At 41.8% G+C, this 16,834-nt stretch overlaps 1 protein-coding gene, 1 long non-coding RNA gene and 1 pseudogene across 7 annotated transcripts in view; 2 read left to right on the plus strand and 1 right to left on the minus strand.

Annotated features, from left to right (window-relative positions):
* LOC126918036 (uncharacterized) overlaps positions 1-16,834 on the minus strand; it is a 178,052-nt gene that overhangs the window by 55,804 nt on the left and 105,414 nt on the right. For all 6 annotated transcript variants that reach the window (XM_050725600.1, XM_050725603.1, XM_050725606.1 and 3 more), the window contains one exon: positions 2,356-2,520. In XM_050725600.1, coding sequence (XP_050581557.1) covers positions 2,356-2,520 — 165 coding nt within the window. The remainder of the gene's footprint in view (positions 1-2,355; positions 2,521-16,834) is intronic.
* The window catches only part of LOC126918072 (uncharacterized), a 195,045-nt gene that overhangs the window by 40,998 nt on the left and 137,213 nt on the right, over positions 1-16,834 (plus strand). The gene's annotated exons all lie outside the window — the stretch shown is intronic.
* Positions 1-16,834, plus strand: part of LOC126918046 (uncharacterized) — a 254,831-nt pseudogene that overhangs the window by 12,131 nt on the left and 225,866 nt on the right.

Here is a 16,834-nt window from a genome sequence, read left to right on the forward strand (position 1 = left end):
TAGGCGCCTCTGAGGTACACCAGACGACAACCCCTCCAGAGGGACTAAAACCACAGTATAAAAACCCTCCAAAATAAGCGCTCGAATCAGTCTGTTAAAACATTTTGTCCCAGTCTCTTGTAACACTTTGAATCATTCTGCGACACTTTGAACCGTCACTCGGTTGGATTTGCATAATGAATTCTATCTTCATATACAAAGTTCAATTTCTTCAGCTTATTCGTGAAGCGTTCGAACTGCGACGCGAGGAGATCACCGGCGATCTATCGGTTTCGTGATTTATTGTGTCTCCGACGTGATACCAGCGTCGTCGAAGAGTGTGGTCGCCGTGAAAGAGAGCCGTTGTGACGAGACGAGTTAGACGAATGATTTTTTTTATTTGGAAGAATTTTACAATCAATGCTCATTGGGAATTATAAGTAAATTATTCTGGCGTGGTATTATAACGTGAATAATAAGTGATTATCGTACGTTTGATTCTAGCTGAATCTAATGTTTAAGTCTAGAGGGTAATATCTTTTTAGCCTGCGGATCTGATCCGTCGTGTCAAGTAATTGAGTAATTAGTGGGTTTTAGTGGTTGTTAATTCTTATGTTATATCTATTACTGAATTTGCATATTTCTTCTTTAACTGTAGGTTTTAACTTAAGGTCGCGATGTATCGGAGGAATGATGACTGCGTGCATAGTACTTGATTTTGTGTTGGCGTGAACGATATTGAAATAAATCATACCGTTAGCAAACTTACTAGCACGCTAATATCCTATTTCCTATAATAATTTTATCTTTACTCAGGGATACAACATCGAACGTTATTCTTCCATCGATCATTGTCCGAAGATTTCAATTACTAAGAATTTCATCGTACGTAGTCGTGAGAGTGGGAAAGGACGTGCGAAATGGACATTACGTTTCGCAGCAAGTTTGGGAAATATACGTTTTCTTGCCGTGAAAGGGCAACGTTTGCGCGACGCGAAACTCGATTATAGTCGAACGTAACGAAACGAGTGGGCCGCCAGGGTCGGGATAAACAAATACAGAGGAAAAATAACGGAGGTTGAAGAAAAGGGCTTTAACGAAGCAGAAACTCTTTGGAGTCTGCTGCAATCACGATAGAGAAAGGGAGGACGGTCGCGTTTTGAGTTGCTGGCTTTTGAAACGAGGTTCGATCGCGGCCTCCGCAGGAACAATGAGAGGATCGGTTACTGCATTCAGTCGCCGTGACAATGAGTCGACCGAAATGTTCGTGGCATGGAAAAGGTCGAAAGAGGTGCGATTGTATCTGCCCCGGGGACCGTTCTCCTTCGTGAAAACCGTCGAATCTCCGACTAATTATTGTTTCGATTCGGTGAAAAAGGCCGAAGGTCGCGAGTCTTTTCGTCATTCAGTCTCTACGTAGCGAGAATCAATTGGAATCTCGGGGACCTGCACGATTGTCTGGTTCGTTTCAAACGAATTCGATTCGATCGTTAAAATTCTGAATGCGCGTATACGACGACAATGTTCTTGGTATCCATCCGTAGTTTTAGTAGTTCACGTTTATACGAATGGCGATATTTCATTCTCGCGAGCTAACTCGATTCTATTGGAAGACCGAAGAGCGCTTTAAAGTAGAAGCAACTGCAAGTGCAACGTTAATCTTGAACGTTAAACTGGTTCTGCTACTTAGTTCCCGACGAGGCTTTTTAAAGGGATTTAATGCCTCGGATTCTCGAGAATTTTTCATTCTTGCAAGTTAATTCGATTCGGTGCAAGAGCCGGAAATTTCTTTATAACGATCTTAATCCTAACTCCGCTGTCATTTAACCTTGCTACGATCATTGAATTTTTACGCTCCAATCTTATTCCGGTAAACGCTTTTAACGTTTTAAAAGAACGTTAGAAAAAATTACGATGCGGAATCACCGTACAACGGCAACATTGTCTTTTATATTCTTTCGTATTTTGCTGAGACTCGATATATCTTTTAACGCAATAGAAAAGTACGATTTTCTCGGAATAACGTGACAAAAGAACGCAGCAAAGTCAAAGGTAAATCGTCCATGTCGTCCCTGTTCGTACGGAATAACTTTTCCTTAATTTTTTACCGTATTTTATTACCACGTAATTGTATCGTACGACGAGACACGCAACAGTTATCCAAAGTTTCGTCGGTGAAACTTGAGGAGCCGCAGGCGTCGCGAGAGAAAGCTCGATCACCGTCTAACTCGATTTTCAGTCGGGTCTGATCGCTTCCGGCGGCGTTTAACTCGATCCACTGTGGGGGACACGCGACTTGGCGAAAGTCAGCGAACAAAAGTAGGGACACGGCTAGAGGTTAGCTCGGTGTATTCGACCGAAAGCTTGGTTACTCACGAGAACATTGTCGTGGTTCGTCACTGCCGTCGCCGCAGTCGTCGACGACGTTGCACACCTTGTTGAGGGCGACGCAGCGCCCGTTGTTGCATTGGAACTCGCTTTGCCGACAGGAAAGCACCGTCGTCGCCATTAGAACGCAGACGAACACCGGCCAGTGCGTGTCTGAAACATGGGAAATTAGTATTTTAAAAATAATGCACGTCGATCAAGGCGAAGATTCTTTTCTTCTTTGGAAGGACTTTACAATCAATTCTCATTGAGAATTATAAGTAAATTATTCTGCCATGGTACTATAACGTGAATAATAAGTGATTATCGTACGTTTGATTCTAGCTGAATCTAATGTTTAATTCTAGAGGGTAATGTCTTTCTAGTCTGCGGATCTGATCCGTCGTGTCAAGTAATTGAGTAATTAGTGGGTTTTAGTGATTGTTCATTCTTATGTTACATCTATTACTGAATTTGCATATTTCTTCTTTAACTGTGGGAATCTTAATGTCGCGATGTATCGTTTCGTTGGTAACATACCAAGGTGCATCTATTAAGGATCTTAGAATTTTCGATTGAAATCGTTGAAGAATTTCTATGTTGGAATTGCTCGCTGTTCCCCATAGTCGGATCCCATAGGTCCAAACAGGTTTTATGTAGCTTTATATAGCATTATTTTACTCTGCGCGCTTAAGTTGGGACGTCTGCCAACAAAGCAAATATCGCAATGAGAAATCAAAAGAGTCACAGAATTGCGAATTCCGCGGAGATTCTCGTTCTGCTTTAACTTTCTTACTTTTTACAGTCGAAACTTTGGAATAAACTTTTACGGCGATCTCTTTGGCTTTATTTTACCGCTTTGGAATGCCGGTATTTTGTTGGATTAGAAAATGAACTCTCTCTTTCTCTCTCGCGAGAGAATTTTCCGTCGAATTACTCTTTTCCGAGAAAATTCTCCAATTTTTGCGTGCTCACTGTGAAATTTATATGGCTCCGTTATCGACCTGTTCGAGTAAAGTCCTCGGTGATGAACGTTTGAAGGAACTTAGTTCTGAGAAGAAAAGGGAAAGAATGGAATATTTACGTTAGCATTTTTAGATGAACTTAACGTTGCTTGCGTGGCACGCGGTGTTTCAAACGGTGAGAATCGAAACGGTTGTTTACGTGACACAGGAAATACCGGCTGGCAAGCAAACAAACGCATTCGTCTTGGCAGTTGCGGTGGAAAACGCGTGAAATTTATCATTCGCCCGTGACACGTGTTCGCCTCCCTCTGTCAAACATCTCTCGGTCGAATCTCGAATTGATTTAACCGGTTTGTAACGTTGGTACTTGAAGATGTCGAAGGAGGGAATAAGACGAACGATTTGTCCGTTTGATCGACAGCGAAATGGATGCCGAATGATTTATTCTTCAGGGAATTCCACGTCTGCGCGATTCCATTGAGTCGACGGTCGTCTGAAAATAGACGGGCGTCTTAGGTTTCAAGAAAATGTCTGGAAAAATTGGAGAATTCAAGGGGTATCGGGTTTCACCTCGGATAGAAGTAAAGTAAAAGTTCTTCCGAAAGTTTTTCTTTTAAACGGTTAATATATCTATCGGCTTGTCCGCGTTCTTATTACAAATCTTTATGAAACAACGAAACGTCCCAACGTTGCTCTTAGTTGAATACGAGAGAGAGAATTTAGAAGAGAAAAGAGGTTATATTTTTTTAACGAGATAACGTTGAATGGCTCACATATCCAAGAAATTTCGTATCGTAGCTGGAACGTTCATCTCGTTATTGTTTCTTCCGATCTGTAGAAAATTCGCTCGAAAGACGCACACGCGAAACGAGATACTCTAGAAACCCGTAGAGTTTATTTAAAGGAATTCAATTCTGCACGATAGATGAAACGATAGATGGCGCAAAGTCTATTTATCGTCAAATCTTTCTTAACTTTCGCTACGGCTATCCCAAGTAACCTGATACTAGATACGTAGAAAGTAAGAGATTATAGAAGAAAGTTTTCGCGGATCAACGACTATAGTCGTCGTTTGCCGACGAAACGATCCTGGCTCGAATTCTGTCTAGCACGCGGTTTTCCATTTTACTCGGAATTCAATCTTCACAGTGTCTTTTCCTTTTATTTGCCACAGGATTTTTGCTTTCTATTTTACCAACGTGGGAAAGAGCAAGTAGCGGAAGGAGGTCAAGCTTTTGGAGAGTGTGTTTCGTGGAATTAGAGGAGCAAGCGGAAGTAAAGGGAAGGAGGGGAATCGATAAGGAACGGATATCGAGGCACGTCCTCTCGATTTCCGGCATTGGCTGAACGCGACGACGTCGTCGATCCGACCAGGTCCACATACCCTCGGACCTTATCCAGCAGACGCTCGTTTTCTCCCCGACTTCTGACTACCTGGTCACGTATCCGGTATCCACGCTTCTTCACGTACGGAGAACTCGTCGAATTAATTCCCAGTAGCTTGTTACCAAGTCCCCTTTCCCATCGAAAAAATCTGGGTTGCTTCATCTTTTTAGAAAGCTCGTAACGTCGTTCGACGTTCTTTCTTCCCGCTCGTTCGTTAACGAAGGTTCGTCAGTTGTATGAAACAAAATCCTCGAAATTGTAAATCGTTTATTAAGCTTCGGACCGAGGTTTCTCTCTTTATTACAGTAGCTCGCCAAGGTATTCGAACGTTTATTGGCCTATTACGTACGTACCGTGTACACACATTTTATATGCTGCGCGAAACATTTTCCGATATTTCACTAGTGCCGTTATGAGATTCGGCTAGAACGATTATATCGATGAAGTTGGAAGGTCGTGTGAAAATTTCTATAGAAATTAAACACTCAATTACCGATAAATCTCAACATTCAGTAGCACCATTTTTAATAATTGCTTATGCTGTACGATGGTTTCTTGCTAAACGTATGCTTGCAGTAAATGTTTTCTGATTTGTTCGAGCGGTTTGAAATTCTTCAATACAATTGTAGCGGCACTCGACAAGGACTTTCCAACAGTTTCGTCGGTACAAAGTATATCACCGAAGCGTAAGTACCGACAGGTCTAACGAGCCATCGATATCTCTGCGGTCCTTCCGCCGAATACTTGAAGGAAGGTGTACGTGACAACGATCGCGGACGCCTAACGAACGCGTGCGTAACGAGGATATTGAGAGGCGATAAAAAAGAAACGAATCGGATTGAGAAAACAGTTGAGTTGTGATCGAGAAACGAGACTGAGCAGTCGAAATCGAGAGTCGAAAACGAGAATTGTTAATGAATATACTGTTGAAAAGAAGCTTAGTATTTCTTTGGCACCCTATACGTGCTATAGAACCTGAGTCTGAGTCTCGCTACGATGCTGATGAAATTTAAAAATGCACAACACATACTTCCGTTCCGATACTTTTGAATCAGTGCATATATCACCTTGTTGAGAACGATTGCGTTGAATTTTGTAAAAGACAAGCAAGAAAGATATTGTCTCGGTGGAATCCCAGATCGAAATTAAAATTAACAGACAGCGACAAGGAGAAAGTCTGGAGAAGTTTCGCCAAGAGTAATTTGCATGAAAGTCAGCGCGAAGAATCCTTGGTAGTTTCTGCAAAAAAAGTAGAATACACCGGCGGAAGAGTCTGTCTAGCGGAGTTTTTCGAATATCTTCTGTGAATTTTCCACTCGCTCGAGCGGCGCAACGTTGGGAAAACACATAAAGAAGTTGGCGGAACGCTAGGTTCATCGATAAAGTTGAAGGTGGTCGACGCAAGAAACGCGAAAATCTGATAAAATTTATCGACCTCGATACTGGATCGTCCGATTTCCTCGTAAAGTTCATTTTTATAGTCGCATCGTTGGGCGTTAAACGTTGTCTCGTGCCACCGTAAAACGACATTTTATTAGTTCGTTGATGTCGATTTACAATCTTTTTGTTCGAGTATAAGCGTTTGGCGTCTATCGTCTCTTGCCTTCGATAGTACTCGATGAACTGTGACTGTTGTTAGACAGTTCGTTTTCATCGTCGTTTCTCTCTTTAGATTCTGTAATTGCGTTTGTTACACGGTAGAATTTTTATAGCGCGGTTACGGAATCGGTGCGAACCTGTCCGTAATTTCTAAGGAGCATCTTCGATTCTTTCTATGTAGAATCCTCGAGTTATTCATGAGAATTCTGCAATTCGTTCTTAGTGCCTTATGATTTGCATTTACCAAATCACACGAAATCTTTAAAGATAATATTTATGTTCTATATATAAGAAGACGATAATAATATAACTGTTCCGTTATCTGAAAATTGCTCTATTCGAATATGCTAATGTCCCTCGAGCAGTTGGAATAATCGATGTTCTACTATATTTGGAAAGTACTCGTATTTCGTATTATCGTACGAATGAAATAATCATGAACGAGGAAGCCGAATTACGCGTATAGTCGGGTACATCCGAGAACAGCTTTTATTAAATAGTCAGTGTTCGACTTGGCGCGCGGCTTTCGAAGTGTTCTCCCATCGATAAAGCGGTTTTTCTACCATCGATATTCGAATCGAGTGTAGAAACGGTAAAGGCGGATTTCAGTTTTCAACGTTCTAGAAGCAACGGAACGTGCAATTTCTTTCCGAGTAGCTGGCAGCCGGCAGCCACTCGGAGGGAAACGCGAAGAGGAAAAAAAAAGGAGAAAGAGCGAGAGCATGGGCGAGGGACGAAAATCGAGAATTCAGAGGCCAATTATTCGGTCCGCTCGAACAGCACGCGGAAAATTAAACGGTTCGAGGGCACTGGAAATAAATACTTCGGCTCTTTCGCGCCACCTACTCTTTTCGAGGGTGCTGGGAAAATCACGAGTATCGAGGAGACTTTTGAAAAAGAAAAAAGGAAAGAAGGAAAAGGACGAGAGAAAAACATTTTCACCTCCGATGCGCCCTTTACGATCGCGAAGATTAACTCGGTCGAGATACGGGGTTACATTTTTTTTTTTTTTTAGAAAAATTCAAAGCTTTTACCGAGTGGTTATTTTTAATATAAATATTAAAAATTATAAAAATAATAAATTTTTTGTAACAAGGGATTGGTGAATCATTCCATCATAATAGATGCGTTCCATTAGCAGGCTCTGAGCTGAGCTGTTTCTCGCAATCCTCTTATGGCAGGAATATTTTTGTTTTTCTCATCGCACGAATCTTCGATACAATTTTGTTGATTTTCGTGGCAACAAAATACGTTGATCTCCTTGTTATCCGTAAAATCTTTCTTTCGGATCTTATGTTTTCAATAATCAAACCCATCGACGACCGAAGTTCCATGATTCGATGAATAAGAACGTTACGAGAAGCGTAAAGTGAACCACAGATCAGGAACGCAGAATAAGAAAATACGAGAAGAAATATTCAACGGAGAGGGGTGATTTTCAATTTTAAATTTTTGTAAATCGCATCTTTAAATTTAAAGAAGCTAAATGCAGCAGCTTGGCAAGTTCTTTACGAGCAATTTTCCTAAAACAGCTCCTCGACGAAAGCCCACGACAAACTTGATTATTAATTTATTCGCTGACTTGCCAGGAAATCATTAAGAGGCATCGTGCTCGCCTTTATCCTGTTTGCTGATCCTTTATTCATCAGCGAGCTAGCTGTTGTCTGGGTGCTCGAAAACCGCGAGCGGACGGAAGGGGGATACGGACGAGAGATCGCGAAGAAGCGGAGAACGAACCAAATCAGAAGCAGCTGCGTGATTTTTCAAAGTGGATCTATCGACCGATAATTCGCGTTTCCCATTTATCTGTACGAGAGGCATCGAGACAATAGAACCGTGACATTTTTCGTAACAAACGGTAACAAAGTGTGATCGGCCCCGTAAACAATCGATCGGTCAGAGATTCAATTTTTATGCGTTTGTCGCTTTCAGTTGCAAATCCTTTCGGCGAAAGAGCTGTCGAAAATATTGTAACAGTAGGTTTCGAGAGTGTTTCCACTCATTCGTCACTTTTTTGCTTTTCAACTCGAAGAGAGAGTTACATTCGTGGTTTGCCTTTCGAAACATCCACGGGAAGTCGGCTAATTTTTAACCAAACATCGGCGAAATGTCCAACCTGATGGAGATTCGAACGTATACAGCCAGCCAAGAAAGTCTACAAACACCTATCGATTTTTCTCTATCTGTCTTGTCAAAAAAATGGCACGGAATTATTTTTAACGCGTTATATGAAAGGATTTATTCCGTAAATAAATAAATAAATGAACAAATAAATAGATGAGAAGCTTATTGTTTTTATGGCTTCATGTATTAGGTTGTCCGAAAAGTTTCTTTCGTTTTATGAGGAAATAATAGACGCACAATGTTTTTTGTTTTATATTATTTTGTCGAATTACGATCCATTTTGTTCTGTTGAGATAAACACCGCGACATTTCACAGACTTGGTTTCACGTTTGCATGAAGGTGCATTGTTGTAAAAAACACGTTTGTGATAGATACAACAGGCGTATGTAATTTTTGTAGCACATTTCCTTTTATTCCTTTTTACTTTTTTCTTCTTAGTAAAAGCGAAAGTGAGCAGATTGTTATTTCGACGTTTTAACACCGTGTTTTTGAGACGTCAAACAGCTGTGTAGAGCCAACATTTTTCCCATCGTGTTCTACATTTAAGAGATGTTTGTAGACTTTTACGATCTACCGTACGCGCTTCTTCTTTACGAAGCTTACACGAGTCTGTTACGATACGAATAAATACGATCTCCTCAATTTTACGAATATACAAATCGTTTCCCTCGCGCCAGGTATTTAATAAAAATCTCTGTCACCAATTGTTTCGATAGACATATTCGAATTCCCTGCACGTTCGTATCGAATCGTTTTGCATTTCGTTTTCAGCGAGGAAGAAGTTGGAAACTCGAGATGGATCGATCGAAAATGGACGAGATGGTGGAACACGCGTCATAAATAGAACACGAGCGTCGCGTGGCTCGTAGCCGACGGTGAAGTAAACCGATTAAGCGGAACCGTGATCCCGTCAGCTGTTCCGAGCGTCGATCTTCGTCGTTGAAAAATTCATCGACGGTCGCGCGAACCATCCCGGACACAACGAGCAGAAGCTCTGGGAACGTGAAAGCGGTCGCTGAAATTTTAAGTTCCCCTTTCGTGAGATTCAATTACAGGCTGGCTTGCGAGGAATAAACGTCGCGTGCAGCCGGCCTAAAAGGCACGCATTTGCCACGAGAATCCCACGGGAATGTCTCTGCGAGCACGCTTCGCTTTACCGTTTGTCCCTTGCCTTATGGAAACCTTGTGTTCTCGTCGAGCGTGTTTCGTCTGAAACGTTTCGCTTAATTCTTCGTACCTTGCTACGGCTAGTTAGAATCGATTACAATGTGACTCGTTTTCCGCTTTGCTCGCCACACGAAACGTTTGTAAATTGAAGATTCGCGGCGATCGAGGAAAAATATTCGTGGAAATATATAAACGTTTATTTATTGTATTCTTGGTCGAATACTAATTAGTTGGAAAATTAGAAATAGGACGCGACTCGGCACGATTTTATCCTTTGTCAGAGCTGTAGCAGAATATCACGATACGATGAAATTCGTTCTTGAAAGTTAATATAGATACGATAAAAAGATTGATATCTACAAGCGTGAAGCAGTTGCATTATGCAGCAGCTTCTTTGTTTGAGGAGTTCGTTGCGCTCGACTCGTCCGCTCGTCGAGTTATATAACGTAGGAAATAATCTTCCAAATTGATGGACAGACTACCATGATTGATTGCAATAATGATATTTAAAACCATATTTCATACTTCGACAAATCTGTTAAAAATAATCTTAGCATACCATTGATCAGGTTGTAAGATAAACGATCGAAATTTTATATGACACACAGTTCGCAATTCCGTAAAAAGATTGTTGACAATTGTGGACCTTAGTCGCCGAAATAAATGTATAGCAACATTCACATTACACGTAGAAATGATATTAAAATAGTTTCAGATTTATTTAATATGCGATATGGCACAAATCCCTTACCAGGAGTCTGGCTCGTGGTTATAGACCAAGGGGTTAACAGTATTGCCGAGAAAAATGTTCACGTATTTGTCACGACCGGCACGTTCCAAAACCGATGGGCTGATGACGGACACCCACCAGGTGGCAAGGGAGTGCACGCGGCAGCAGGAGGTCCAGGACCCTGACTCAACACCCGGGGGTCCTCCCTACTTCGTAAGTTAACCACTTGTGAAGGGATGCGACCGAGTTGAAAGAGCTTCAATCTTGGAAAGTCACGGCTGGAGTTCGGAATTAAACTGTCGTTAGTGTAATCAAGGTGTTAGCAAATAAATTCTCTCGTTTTTATTTTCATCTTCGATTCCTTTTCTTTATTTTACGTGACATATCGACGAGCGACAGTACACGCGTAGGAAAGGTACGAGAAATACACGTGAGCTATAAAATCTGCTAGATAACATGCTGTTACTCTAAATATTTTGTTGGTTGGTGTTCTCGCGTGGCAACATCTTCACGGTTCGTCGGCTTTGTTGAACAATATTCTAAAAAGGAAACGACGCAACACGTTAATCGAGCGAGTTACACTAACTATGGCGTTGTAGAGCTTACACGCAAGTTTCGTTCGAACTAAGCGTCTTACTGTAGTTGGTACAAGTTTGTAACAAATAGTCCGTTGCAACTTCGTCACATACATCACGCAACTTCCTACAAATGCTTCTCGAAGACTCTACCTTTCGAACAAACCGCTGTTCTTATCAATTTTCTCCTAATCCTCGTAAACGATACAGTTACATGCTCTTTTCCGTGCAATTCATAGTTCGTTAAAATAAACGACTAGATTCATTCAGTGTAAAATAAAAATGTATTTTGTCGAACGTTATTTGAAAATTAAATAAGCAAGCAGCGTTTGCTATTTGGGTATTAACACAGTCTACTGTGTTACAACGTTGAAGTATATTTTCGTTAGAACAAAATACGAAGCAATTCTTGCTCGTTTCGATGTCACGTTAAAGATCTCCTTTTTGTTCGCTAAAGTGGATTGCAAGAATTGAAATATAAAAATTCGAGGGTCGTAGTTGGTTAAACGGCGAAAAATTACACCGAAAATGCTTCAATGATCTCACTCGAATTCTATTCATACGTCGATCGTTGGAGAAACCATTATCGAGTATCCATAAAGCATCGATCAGAGCCAACAAAATTAACTGTAATATTAAACGGCACTTCAGCTCGCCAAAAAGCAGCAGAGCCGCTTTTCGAAACAGATTGTCCAATTTAAATGGACATGTCCTCGACGCCCGTATGGAAAATGTTGGCGGAAAATGGTCGCTTGTTAAACGCAAACAGCTTTCCCTCTGCATCCATTGGGGGTGAAATTTCGCGACGTAATTGCTACGAGTATCAAACTGGCTGCGACAATGGCACGGTAATTCGAACGTCCTTCGAATCTGAATTCCCGTCGTCATAATGGCACGGAGTCTGGGAACTGGGTCTGCCCTGCGAGATTCCTCGTGGTACTTTCCTCCACGAGACGATAGAACGTGACTCGCTCGCTCTGTCCCGTTTTAGGGACGTTTTAGGGCGAAGAGGGTAACTCCCGATCGAGTTGGAGATCGACGTTACGTTGGAAGTTAGTCGGCGAGTAGGTTAGCAATCTCGACCCGATGACAAGAATTGGATTTATCGCGACGAAGATTCTGCCCGCGTTTCTCGCTTTATCCGACAACCACCGTAAATCGTATCGATGGATTAGAAACGGCCGTGTCTCTATCAATTTTCTAATTCGACGAAGAAAAATGGAGGACTCGCGCCAGCGACACGTCGTTCGGTAATGGAAAAACTATGAAAATGATTGTTTCTATTCATTTGGAATATACACTGGCTAAGTATTTTCGTACACCTTTGTCTCTTCTTTTTTCTTTTTTTTTTTTCTAGAGCCGTTTCATTAGATTTTTCGTAATATCAAATTTGTATCCTCGTATAAAAGTACTACCGGATACGAACTTGTCCCTAATCAAATAATACGTATAAACAAAATAATAAATAGAACAATTTTACAGCTGTTGTAAATTGAAAAGCAGGTTTGCACGAAATTTTAGATCTTTATCCGCTCGTATTTTTGCCAAATCGCCTGGCGCATTTTGTTCTCGACTGATTTTACGACCTCGCTATATCATAGCCTATACTATACCAGCGTCCATAATTTTTAATCTTTCGGCTGCACGAAATTCAATTTTCCAAAGACTTGTTCCAGCGATTTCTCGCGATTAAATACAGCTTGCTGAGAGAGAAAAGATGGCGAGTTGCACGCGATTCGTTCCATTTCTTCCTACGTCTCTTTCTTTTGTTTCAAAGAACGAACAAACGGTAGAAAGCAAGGACAAACAAAAGAATCAGGGAGGGGAAAGTTAGGCGAAAGTCGTTGGCTGCGCGCGATATATTCGAGATCGGGACGGTTTCACGACCACGATGAGGTGAATAAAGCGAGGGGGAGGCTTTTCTCTGCGTGTACGTTTTTCACATCGACTTTTTTCCACGAGGTTCCAGCCTCTGGCCGGCTTTTGTCAACGTTTCGACGATAAAGAACGGCGAGCGCGGGCTTTGGAAGAGATACACCGACGGCATCGTGGCCCTTTTTGTCCCATGGCCCGTGACGAAAAGCATCCTGACGCTTTTATCGCGAGCATCGTCTTGCAGAGCGGCCGAAAACGTCCGAAAAAGGGACAAGATCTGGCATAAATTTGCGCCATGCCTGCCAGCCGACTGACATTCCGCCAAATTATTCGGCAAGAGGGATCCCTTTCTCTCTGCAGAGAGAAACGAGGCAAAAGATTGGTGGAATCGCGACCGGAATCGCACAGATTTCTTCTCGTTCTTGTCCATAAAATTCGTGTTATCGACGGTCCGATAGGTGGAACAATAAAAAAGTCCCTTGGGACGCGTGATTTACGAGCACCGTTATAACTCGATGGGGAAATTTTCGATCCACCGTTGGTTTCACAATGCTGCTGGCCATTCCATAGGAAACTGAATTTTTATTCGAATTTTTATTCCGACTGCCGTAGCTGCGTTCTTATTGGCCGGGATAGGAGGCACGTTGATTTCCGGTGAAAAGGGGCTTGATTATTCGTTGATACGCGTCGGATGAAATTTCGACGCGGCTCTTCCCTGCCAGTTTCGAGAACCTGAGCGAAGGATCGATACGTCGAGAAAAGGATTTCCCTTTGATGGAAATTTCATTTTACTCTGGCTTTTACCTTTTCTCTTTTGTGAAAACGTAGCTTTCGTTGGGCAAATCTGACGGCTGGCAGGTTAATTTACGGCATTGGCAAAAAGGAAGATTTTTATGGATTATGGTGAAATGATTCTAATACTTGTAGGGAAAATATCGTATAAGAGTAGCGTAATACAGGGATCGTCGAAGTACAATGGGCGTTTGAAAAGCGTCTAGAAGTTCGTTTATGGGCGTATAAAGAGCGAAATCAAGGCTTCCCGCCAGCGTACACTGGCGGTCTGAACTTTAAATGGAATCACCGGGGACCGGAAATAAGAGCGACCTATTTCTTTCCGCGGATATTGATCAAGCCGCGGCGGAGTGTCTGAGAATCGGCGACGCCGCGCTAAGTACTCTCGTGTCCGCGGAAATATCTCGATTTTTCGTCTCCGTTCGAAACTCCGTGAAATATTCGAACGAACGAAGATAGCTCAACCGCGCTAATACAAATTTTCATCCGGCAGGCGAGAATTTTCTATCGAAAATAAGTGAAAAAGAGATCCTTAAATTCCTACGAAGAATGGCTGTTGAATATCCGAGTAACTCGATTTTTCGCACCCAAAAATTTTCGAATAATAAATCGAAAGTACAAGAAAGAAAGAACGTTAAACTGGAACAGGAGCGAAGCATTTATCTGGAGCGTGCGAGACTTCGAATTTCTATTCCGTTGGTCGAGTTTGAGATAACCGGTTGGCAAATTTCTACCAAATGCGGGAATAAACGAGAAAATACGCGCGACGTTTACGTTTAAACAAAAGCCCAGCCCTCTATCTACAGCGCCCAAAGCTTCGCGTTCCCAAGCGAGTTCCGCGAGATCGCGATTGTAAGTTTGCAAATTTCAGCTATCAACCGGCTACGATTCTAAACGACAAAGGCGGAGGGATATTACGTCGGCGAAAATCGTCCGTAAAGGGAGGGGAGCTGGCTCGCGATGAAAATATCGCGTAATAACGAGGGAAACGCTGGCTCGTCGCTTCCGAGATCGCCGGCACAGGTGACAACGTTTATTACCGTTTTGCCTGCTGACTTATTATCAAGCGCCGGTAATAACGAGCCGCTGGATTTATCGCGGCCGGCTGTTAACCCGATATGAATCGATATATGCAGCCGCGTATCAAGTTACGTGGAAACGTGCCAATTTTCATATACGAAAATAACGCTTCGCCCTTGCCGGATCGTGGTTCCAGCTGACCACGATACGTAGTGCCAGCCATACCGCCAAAGAATTACCATGGAGAATTGTTCGCCAGGTTCAATGGTAAAAGGATCTGAAATTCTCGATGAAAGAATTCTTTTGGGGAATGTTTTTTCCCCGTTGTAGACCGTCGACGCACAGCTTGGAGTAATCAAAGAGTCGCGGAATTGGACTTGGTCGATTTGTTCAAGCGTAAATTTTTACTCGCAGAAAGGCTGCTGCGATGTCACGTTTCTACATTTACGGGAATAAGAAACAAGGAGAGGAAATTTGATAATTGTACGCAGGCTTGTCGCACGTACGGCGGTGGAAAGAAGATTTAAGGTGTGACCGATACAGAAACATCAAAATGTCTGAAAGAACATCGTAGATAAACGTAACATAGATGACTTTTTATCAACATGGAGAAAAATGTTTGCGCTAATTTTAAACTTTCTTTCGTCCGTCACTGTAGATTATAAACACAGAAACTTTCCGTAGCAAGCGTTCAAATATTTTCACGACCCAGCGCAGCTGAAAGGTGTCGGTGATCGAGAATATTCCCAAATGTTCTCGCAAGTGCCATTTTTCTACGGTGCCGATTTTATCTGAACAGAAATATCGTTTATACGAACTTCGAATAGGATCAGCTTTGCTCGGCAAGCTGCAACCATATGTTAGTAGCATGTATTCCAGATGTATTTACATCTGAATACAATTTAACGTAACCATCTTCCTTTGCAAAACGACGCACGTAAAACGTTTCCCGATAGGAAATTGCGCGATATTCCTCGCAACAAAGCTGCAGCTTATCTAACTGGTATTCTTTCACCGATTCCCTATGCTTCGCGATCGGAAAGGCCATTAGTCGGAAAATCACGCGATTAACTTGGACGACGTAGAAACATTCTATCGCGACAGATTCGTCAGAACACCAGCGTTTCGCGAACAATGCCGTAATTAAGATCTTTCTCGTCTGTTCTGTGCGCACGGAAAATTGCACGCGGATTTCATAATGGTAGCCGGGTGGTCGGGGGTCCGTTAAGGGCTGTCGAATCACATTATTGCATTAATCGCTACCTAATTAACCACCAGAACTTGGCGAATCTTCCTCGAGAATTTTCTCGGCCCATTTCTTTTCTCGCCATCTGTTCTATGTAACCCGCGACGTATAAATGTTTAGAGAATTTCTTTCGTACAAACAGAATTATGGTCGAGGGAAAGTGACTTGCCCGGTGTGAATTTAGTATAATTTTAATTTGAGAGAGCGAACGAGTCGAATGCGCGTTTAACATTTTGCGGGCTGGAGACGCGAATTCGCGTTTTACATATTTCACGCGGCGTTCTATAAAAATGTTAACCATCCATTGTTAAATAAAACAACTAAAAAGCAATGGGCGCTGTAAACGAAATGTTACGAGAGCGTTTTTACATCACACGTTTGAATAATACGAAACCGTCATCACTATGTTAGATATAATATCGATTGCTCGGAAAACTAGTTACGATTTTTAAGGAGTTTAATAAAATAATAAATTTTGCTTGGTACCCCTCCATCGGGCAGATTGTTTACAGGAGTATCTTTAAATACGTCGATTGATTTTTAATAAAATATTACACTCGTTAAATGCTGCTCAGAAATTTCGTTCCGATGTTTAAGTCTTTGGTCGACGTAAAAAGTCATATTGAAAAGTTTTTCGTCGATAAACCCGAGACGTTCTGGAAGGATGGAATATTCAAGGCGTTTGAAAGATGGAGAAAATAATTCAATAAATGTATATCGAATCGAGATGTAAATCGGAACGAACTTTCTTCATGGTGTTCCTCAAAGTGTCGGAATAGTTTTATAAACATAGATTATTATAAACCAACTAGTTTAATTCTTAGCTGCGGCTTAGAAAGTGGTTTAGGTTAAGAATCTAAAAAGAAAAATGAGTTTATCGCGCGTTTCACGTGGCGTCTATTCACGTTGCAATAATCCGAAACAATCCTCGCAGAGTAGTAAGAACTTGTTACGTTAAACAGAATTCAGTTCATGCTTTAAACGCAAAGTATTGAAAAATATCACGCA

Source organism: Bombus affinis, chromosome 6, assembly GCF_024516045.1.
Source record: "Bombus affinis isolate iyBomAffi1 chromosome 6, iyBomAffi1.2, whole genome shotgun sequence".
In the NCBI taxonomy this organism is placed as follows: Eukaryota; Metazoa; Arthropoda; class Insecta; order Hymenoptera; family Apidae; genus Bombus; species Bombus affinis.